Raw genomic sequence first — 9,327 nt, 5'->3', positions numbered from 1 at the left:
ATATCATGCTAAAATCATTTGTGCGAGAGGAGAGAGATGAGGTTGCACGTCCTGTTAAAATTAACAGCTCAAAAACCACACGGAATCTGGAAGTAATGTGTACATCACTGGTTAGAGGACAATTTGTCGAAAACAGTTGGCCACATTTTGAAGTGTTGCATTTTGATTCAAGTGGGTCACCAACGTGATAAGTGTAACACAACTCCTAATTGTCCCTAGAATTTCTAAGCAAACAGCTGGAGGCAGGGCTTTCTCCTATAGATCTCCATTTTAATAGAATGGTCTGCCTATCCATGTGAGAGACGCAGACTCAGTCTCAACCTTTAAGTCTTTACTGAAGACTCATCTCTTCAGTATGTCATATGATTGAGTGTAGTCTGGCCCAGGAGTGTGAAGGTGAACGGAAAGGCTCTGGAGCAACGAACTGCCCTTGCTGTCTCTGCCTGGCCGGTTCCCCTCTCTCCACTGGGATTCTCTGCCTCTAACCCTATTACAGGGGCTGAGTCACTGGCAAACTGGTGCTCTTTCATGCCGTCCGTAGGAGGGGTGCGTCACTTGAGTGGGTTGAGTCACTGATGTGATCTTCCTGTCTGGGTTGTCTGGGTCCAGTATTTATGCTGCAGTAGTTTGTGTGTCGGGGGCTAGGGTCAGTTTGAAATATCTGGAGTACTTCCCCCGTCTTATCCGGTGTCCTGTGTGAATGTCAGTATGCTCTCTCTAATTCTCTCTTTCTTTCTCTCTCTCGGAGGACCTGAGCCCAAGGACCATGCCTCAGGACTACCTGGCATGATGGCTCCTTGCTGTCCCCAGTCCACCTGGCCGTGCTGCTGCTCCAGCTTCAACTGTTCTGCCTGCGGCTATGGAACCCTGACCTGTTTACCGGGCGTACTACCTGTCCCAGACCTGCTGTTTTCAACTCTCTAGAGACAGCAGGAGCGGTATAGATACTCTTAATGGTCGGCTATGAAAAGCCAACTGACATTTACTCCTGATGTGCTGACTTGACGCACCCTCGACAACTACTGTGATTATTATTATTTGACCATGCTGGTCATTTATGAACATTTGAACATCTTGGCCACGTTCTGTTTTAATCTCCACCCGGCACAGCCAGAAGAGGACTGGCCACCCCTCATAGCCTGGTTCCTCTCTAGGTTTCTTCCTAGGTTTTGGCCTTTCTAGGGAGTTTTTCCTAGCCACCATGCTTCTACACCTGTATTGCTTGCTGTTTGGGGTTTTAGGCTGGGTTTCTGTACAGCACTTTGAGATATCAGCTGATGTAAGAAGCCCTATATAAATACATTTGATTTGAACTTTTTTGTTTGTCAATTTTTATTAAATCACATAAATAGTACTCTTCCATTTTCCCGTGAGGCTAATATCCATATCATTATGAAATCAAATCATAAAGGGGGGGAAACGTTTAGGCTTCTACATTGTGACATCATTAAAATACTCCTACTACAATGTTAAAACATTCTACATTGTGACATTAATTCATTGAAAACATGAAACAACTCCTTCATGTATGTATTTTCTAATATTTGATCAGAGATCTTTTAACAGATTATCTCTGGTCACAGCTATGTGATTTTTCTCCTGTGTGTCTTCTCTGGTGTACTGTCAGATGGCCAGATGTAGTAAAACTCCTCCCACATTGACCACAGCTATAAGGTTTCTCTCCTGTGTGTTTTCTCTGGTGTACTGTCAGATAGCTAGATGTAGTAAAACTCCTCCCACATTGACCACAGCTATAAGGTTTCTCTCCTGTGTGTTTTCTCTGGTGTACTGTCAGATAGCTAGATGTAGTAAAACTCCTCCCACATTGACCACAGCTATAAGGTTTCTCTCCTGTGTGTTTTCTCTGGTGTACTGTCAGAGAGCTAGATGTAGTAAAACTCCTCCCACATTGATCACAGCTATAAGGTTTCTCTCCTGTGTGTGTTCTCTGGTGTTGAGTCAGAGTGCCAGAGAAAGTAAATCTCTTCCCACATTGATCACAGCTATAACGTTTCTCTCCTGTGTGTGTTCTCTGGTGTACTGTCAGATAGCTAGATGAAGGAAAACTGCTCCCACATTGATCACAGCTATAAGGTTTCTCTCCTGTGTGTGTTCTCTGGTGCACTGTATGCTCTCCAGATTGACCAAAACTCTTCCCACATTGACCACAGCTATAAGGTTTCTCTCCTGTGTGTGTTCTCTGGTGTACTGTCAGAGAGCTAGATGTTGTAAAACTCCTCCCACATTGACCACAGCTATAAGGTTTCTCTCCTGTGTGTGTTCTCTTGTGTCGAGTCAGATTGTTAGCTTGAACAAAACTCTGCCCACATTGATCACAGCTATAAGGTTTCTCTCCTGTGTGTGTTCTCTGGTGTACTGTCAGAGAGCCAGATTGAGGAAAACTCTTCCCACATTGACCACAGCTATAAGGTTTCTCTCCTGTGTGTGTTCTCTGATGAATTTTAATGCCTGATGAGGTGAATCTCTTCCCACAGTCAGAGCAGAAGTGAGTTCTCTTCCCTGTGGATCTCTGCAGGTGTTTCTTGAGGTGTTTTGATCTGGAGAGACTCTTCTCTGCCTCTTCAGCATCATGAGGTTGTTGAGGATCCCCAGAGGATCCACAATAGTCCCCACTCTCTCCTGTGTGAACAACAAAGTCAGATGATTAAAGGCCCACAACAGCGGAAAACCACTGTAAAAGAAAGTTGAGGCCAACAAAGTAGCCAATGATGTTGTAAAACAATTGATGTCTGTAACGAATGTAAAAATTATTTGACAACCCTCTTTAAATGAGCAAGAATAGTCATATTTGCCTTGTTTTCACATTAGTAGTAACATTGATGATTGTAGACTAGTTATTAATTTTGTTGAAACTCTAAGCAGTGTGCCAGACGACTTTTGGTTTCCAATATAGACCCCTTTCTGTGTTTAATAAAATTGCGGTGCAAGGGCGATGCACAAACAATTTGGTTGCAGAAACTCCTCCCTGCTAATGAGAAAACCAATAGTTATGGATGTAGTATATCTCTCTGGAGTAAAAATGGTGAGCAAAGATTTTCATTTTTCACAATGTATTCTGAATGTGAATGGGGGAAAACCCAGGGGACTAACCTCCATTTCCAGGTTGCTTATGAGTACATTTTACACTAGTTTGGATTATAATTGTAAGGCTAGGTTGAATGTTCTGTTTAATATAATGTTTGCTATAGTATTAAGAATTGTGTGTATTTGTTGAAGAACCGAGTTAATGACAGTATACATTTGGGTTTTGCTAATAAAGTTAAGATTGTATTTTGTATTTCACCTTTATTTAACCAGGTAGGCCAGTTGAGAACAAGTTCTCATTTACAACTGCGACCTGGCCAAGATAAAGAAAAGCAGTGCGACAAAAAAACAACAGTTACATACACGTGGGATAAACAAACGTACAGTCAATAACACAATAGAAAGTGTTTATACAGTGTGTGCAAATGGAGTAAGGAGGTAAGGCAATAAATAGGCCATAGTAGCAAAGTACACTGGAGTGATGGATGTGCAGATGATGATGTGCAAGTAGAAATACGGGTGTGCAAAAGAGCAAAAAAAAGTTAATAAAACATGGGGATGAGGTAGGCAGTTGGATGGGCTGTTTACAGACGGGCTGTGTACAGCTGCAGCGATCGGTAAGCTGCTCAGATACCCAATGCTTAAAGTTCGTATGGGAGATAAATGTCTCCAACTTCAGCGATTTTTGCAATTAGTTCCAGTCATTGGCAGCAGATAACTGGAAGGAAAGGCGGCTAAACGAGGTGTTGGCTTTGGGGATGACCAATGAGATATACCTGCTGGAGCGCGTGCTATGGGTGGGTGTTGCTATGGTGACCAGTGAGCCGAGTTAAGCCAGCCTATTAAAGACTTTTAGATGACCTAGAGACAATGGGTTTGGCAACGAATATGTCGCGGGGGCCAGGCGACAAGAGCATACAGGTCGCAGTGGTGGGTGGTATATGGGGCATTGGTGACAAAACGGATGGAACTGTGATAGACTGCATCCAGTTTGCTAAGAAGAGTGTTGGAGGCTATTTTGTAAATGACATCGCCGAAGTCATGGATCGGTAGGACAGTCAGTTTTACGAGGGTGTTAGGCAGCGTAAGTGAAGGAGGCTTTGTTGCGAAACAGGAAGCCGATTCTAGATTTAATTTTGGATTGGAGACGCTTAATATGAGTCTGGAAGGAGAGTTAACAGTCTAACCAGACACCTAGGTATTTGTAGTTGTCCACATATTCTATTTCAGAACCGTCCAGAGTAGTGATGCTAGTCGGACGGGCGGGTGCGGGCAGCGATCGGTTGAAGAGCATGCATTTAGTTTTAGTAGCGTTTAAGAGCAGTTGGAGGCCACCGAAGGAGTGTTGTATGGCATTGAAGCTCGTTTGGATGTTTGTTAATTTAACACAGTGTCCAAAGAAGGGCCAGATGTTTTCAGAATGATGTAGTCTGCGTAGAGGTGGATCAAGGAATCACCCGCAGCAAGAGCGAGATCGCTGGGGCGGCAGGGTAGCCTAGTGGTTAGAGCGTTGGACTAGTAACCGGAAGGTTGCAAGTTCAAACCCGAGCTGACAAGGTACAAATCTGTCGTTTTGCCCCTGAACAGGCAGTTAACCCACTGTTCCTAGGCCGTCATTGAAAATAAAAATGTGTTCTTAACTGACTTGCCTAGTTAAATAAAGGTAAAATAAATAAAAAAACATATATACAGAGAAAAGAGTCGGCCTGAGAATTGAACCCTGTGGTACCCCCATAGAGACTGCCAGAGGTCCGGACAACAGGCCAGGTCGATGAAGACTGCACAGTACTGTCTTTTATCGATGGCGGATATGATAACATTTAGTACCTTGAGCATGGCTGAGGTACCCATGACCAGCTCGGAAACCGGATTGCACAGCGGAGAAGGTACGGTTGGATTTGAAATGATCAGTGATCTTGTTTATTAACTTGGCTTTCGAAGACTTTAGAAAGGCAGGACAGGATGGATATAGGTCTGTAACAGTTTGGGTCTAGTGTGTCACCCCCTTTGAAGAGGGGGATGACCGCGGAAGCTTTCCAATCTTAAGGAATCTCGGACGATACAAAAGAGAGGTTGAACCGTCTAGTAATAGGGGTGGCAACAATGGCGGCTGATCATTTTAGAAAGAGAGGGTCCCGATTTTCTAGCCCAGCTGATTTGTACGGGTCCAGGTTTTGCAGCTCTTTCAGAACATCAGCTATCTGGATTTGGGGTTGGGGTAGCCAGGAGGAAAGCCTGGCCAGCCGTAGAGAAATGCTTCTTGAAATTCTCGATTATCGTGGATTTAAATCGGTGGTGACAGTGTTTCCTAGCCTCAGTGCAGCGAGCAGCTGGGAGGAGGTGCTCTTCTTCTCCATGGACTTTACAGTGTTCCAACACTTTTTGGAGATAGAGCTACAGGATGCAAATTTCTGTATGAAAAAGCTAGCCTTTGCTTTCCTAACTGACTGTGTTTAATGGTTCCTGACTTCACAGAAAAATTGCATATTGCGGGGACTATTTGATACTAGTGCAGTACGTCACAGGATATTTTTGTGCTGGTCGAGGGCAGTCAGGTCTGGAGTGAACCAAGGGCTATATCTGTTCTTAGTTCTACATTTTTTGAAAGGGACATGCTTATTTAAGATGGTGAGGAAATTACTTTTAAATAACAACCAGACATCCTCTACAAATGGGATGAGGTCAGTATCCTTCCAGGATACCCGGGCCAGGTAGATTAGAAAGGCCTGCTCGCAGAAGTGTTTTTTGGAGCGTTTGACAGTGATGAGGGGTGGTCGTTCGACTGCAAACCCATAACAGATTCAGGCAATGAGGCAGTGATCGCTGAGATTCTGACTGAAAACAGCAGAGGTGTATTTGGAGGGCAAGTTGGTCTCCAGGGCACAGCTGGGAGCTGGGGGGCGGGGGGGTCTATAAGAGGCGGCAACAGTGAGAGACTCATTTCTGGGGAGATTCATTTTTAAAATTAGAAGCTCGAATTGTTTGGTCATGGATCTGGAAAGTATGACAGAACTTTTCAGGCCATCTCTGCAGAAGATTGCAACTCCTCCCCCTTTGGCAGTTCTATCTTGACAGAAAATGTTGTAGTAGGGGATGGAAATATCAGAATTTTTGGTGGCCTTCCAAAGGCAGGATTCAGACACGTTTCGATGCCAATGCAGAACGCCACAGGATGAGCGTGAGGTAAAAGGTGATGCCCAGAGCATACCCATGATGTTGTACAACAATTGACATCTGTTAAATTATTTGACAATTAAGACAGTCAAGTGAGCAACAATCACACTTTGTCTTGTTTTCACATTAGTAGTAACATCGATGATTGTAGGCTAGAAAGTGTGCCAGACGACTTTCGGTTTGCTGAAATTGCGGCACGAGGGCGATGCTCACACAATCTGGTTGAAGAAAATCCTCCATACGGATGAGGAAACCGCTAGTTATGGTTGTAGTATATCTGCCTGGAGCAAAAATGGTGAGCAAAGATTTTAGTTTTTAACAATCTATTCTGAATATTACAGCTCACTATCAGCGCAAGATCAGGAGTGCTACTCAATGAAACTCACATTAAGCTCTATGTCTATTCACTAATTCACCACCGTGGGGGTAAACTCAGAGGGGTTCTCATGGGCTGACAGCAAAAATAACCTATATTTACAGGTTGCTTATGACTGCACTTCACAGTACTTTTAGATTATAATTGTAAGGATCGCTTGAATCTTCTGTTTGTGTTACTGTCGCAAATCAACTGCTTTATACTTAAAAAACACTTCAACCAGTAAAATGCTCTGGCTTTAACATCAGACTGACAATGAGGTTATACACTAAGTCTATGTCAAATTGGCCCATAACTTCACCTAACAATAACATAGACCTATTGTAGGACCCATAAATTCACCTAACAACAACATAGACCGAGGACTATAAATAATTTAGTATTTCAGGTGAAACATGGAAACTAAAATGTCTTTGTCATGACATTTCATAACCTGATCACCAGATAATTTTGTGAATAATCCCACTAGGCTACTCTGTAATGTGTTGTCATTCTAAATGTCCTGAAAAAAGGAAAATAGCTCTGTGTGTTAAACAATAGCCTATCCATCAAGGAACAGTTCTCTACACATTATGAGCAAAGTATCAGACTAACGACTAACGAGACAAACAGACTAACGAGAACCTACTGTAAATCAAGCGGACAATAACACATTATAAACACCAATTTGTTAGGGATGTTGGATCCAAAGTGGAGCACGGCATAACTGTCTTTACCAGAGTAATGAAGTACTTCGGTTGTTGTTGCATGTTGTGATGTTTGTCATTTGACTGTCCAAAAAATTGTCCGACAGCAAGATCCAGTATTTAAGTTCATCATATGACAAGCTTAACGTTGACAATAACTACTGTTCCCTGAAGGAGGGATACTAAATGAAACGGCCCATGACCTGACCCCACAAGATGCGTCAGTTTTATCAATTTATTCATTGTCTTTCATTTGAAACACCCCTGTCAATGTTGAGTAAGGATGCACACCTGATTACACATATAGAAGGAGGATTAATCTACCTGACCTGCACACAAATGTAGGCCTATAAATGTGCCCATTTGGGGATGTCTGATAGTATTTCTGATTGTCTTAACACTGCACCACTAATGAGTTCTGGAATTTCTCAAAGTATTTTTTCTTCTTCAACTCAAACAGCAAGTAAACAAAGTCTTAATGAAATCCACTCGGCACGAGAGTGGTTACATTTCTCCAGCCCCCATCCCTCAGCTGTTTACCAAACCAAGTCTCTGGGCAGCCATTTTGTTTCTGTTTAAAACCTAGGTTGTCCCTTTAAAAAAGCCACATAAATCATTCAACCAACTTGCAGTTGAAACAATAACAAAGCTGTAATGCCACCACTGTTTTGCTAATAAGAGAAATGGAGAAATGTAACTACTCTCAAATTCATAGACAGACCTATGGATGCAACAACTTAACATCCATGATATCAACATTATAGCTTTAACCATGTTGAGGCTATACAGTGTTGGTTTACATTGTTTCTAAACATTGGAGTAAAAAAAAGCTTATTTGGGGTTCTGATGGCGTACAACAGTTGAACTAAGCTCATGTGTTATATTCTTCAAGAATCAATGGCTATAAATAAATAATTAAAAAGTTACAATATGGATGTAGCAATTGCAGATTTCCCCTTTAACACCAAACATCAGTTCAACAACTGCAGAGTTTGTGCCTCTGTTTTTAAGACAGTACTTACTAGTGTTAATCAGGGAACGTTCATCGTTAGAACCATTGGATGCCTTAAGATGCCTTTGGGAAACCGGGCCCAGATATCCCGTTTCCTCCTCTTCTTCCCCCTCCTTTTTCGATGTGACAATCATCTCCCCCTCTTTCACTTCAACAACTGCATCCTCCTCTTCTTTTACTCTGAACAAGTCTTCCTCTTCTTTTACTCTGAACACGTCTTCCTCTTCTTTCACTGAAACGTCTTTCTCTTCTTTCACGGTAACGGCCTCACCCTCTACTTGTTTTTGTATTGTAACATCCTTCTCTTCCTCCTCCTCTTTCACCTTTTTATCAGGAGAGTAGCTAAGTGACCTCATGGTCGGAGATGTTAGCTAGCTAGGCTAATGCTAACTTAACCAGCCCGCTAGCTGACTAATAACAACAACACAATAAATATGAAATTAAATCGGATAACTAACTAGAGGGGAGAAATGGGCTTAAAACACAGTGGCTAATATACACTAAAGCGTCTAAAGAGCTTTATTGGTTCGGCTATTTTGTCGAGCAAGCTACCGAGGTGGCGGACAAACTGTTGCTGCGGTTGAAAGAAGCGTTCCGTCCACTAGAATATACGTCACAACAGCAGCATTGCCTTAAAGTCGCAGACCGCAATCTGCTAACTGGAGTGGGTAACGCAGTTGAGTAAAACGTATATTGAAAATGTTCAGACAAGTTCAATGTAGGAAGCATGAGTTTTTGGTCCCGGGGATAGAAATGTATAAAGTTGACATTACATCATAAAATCCACCTTTAACATCGTACATTTATGTTTTAGTAACTACTGTTGTTGGTTTGGTGTCAAGTAAGCCTCACTTTATATTTTAATGAAACAGGCAGGGAGCAGGTCTCGAACCCTCGACCTTTGAGCCCGTGGTCGGGCGCGCTATAGACTGTGCAGCAAAAGCATACACGCTCGAGTCGATTTCCGCGCTTATAAACCCAGGGTCGTTATAATATGTTATTTGCCGAATCTCAGTTTTCCATGTGGGTTGTAT

General features: G+C 42.6%; 1 protein-coding gene across 1 annotated transcript; it reads right to left on the bottom strand.

The window, feature by feature from the left end:
• Window positions 1-1,235: 1,235 nt before the first annotated feature.
• Window positions 1,236-8,952, bottom strand: LOC118938436 (zinc finger protein 501-like). The gene is made up of 2 exons (XM_036942391.1): window positions 8,304-8,952; window positions 1,236-2,640 (listed from the first exon to the last, which is right to left on the bottom strand). Exons 1-2 carry the CDS (start codon window positions 8,647-8,649, stop codon window positions 1,568-1,570), a joined length of 1,419 nt encoding a protein of 472 aa, XP_036798286.1. The 5' UTR covers window positions 8,650-8,952; the 3' UTR covers window positions 1,236-1,567.
• Between the last annotated feature and the right edge of the window lie 375 nt (window positions 8,953-9,327).

The sequence above is a fragment of the Oncorhynchus mykiss genome, chromosome 13 (genome assembly GCF_013265735.2).
Source record: "Oncorhynchus mykiss isolate Arlee chromosome 13, USDA_OmykA_1.1, whole genome shotgun sequence".
NCBI classification, from domain to species: domain Eukaryota; kingdom Metazoa; phylum Chordata; class Actinopteri; order Salmoniformes; family Salmonidae; genus Oncorhynchus; species Oncorhynchus mykiss.
The sequence above is the reverse complement of the archived record's forward strand: the minus strand, read 5'-3'. Positions and strand labels throughout refer to the sequence as shown.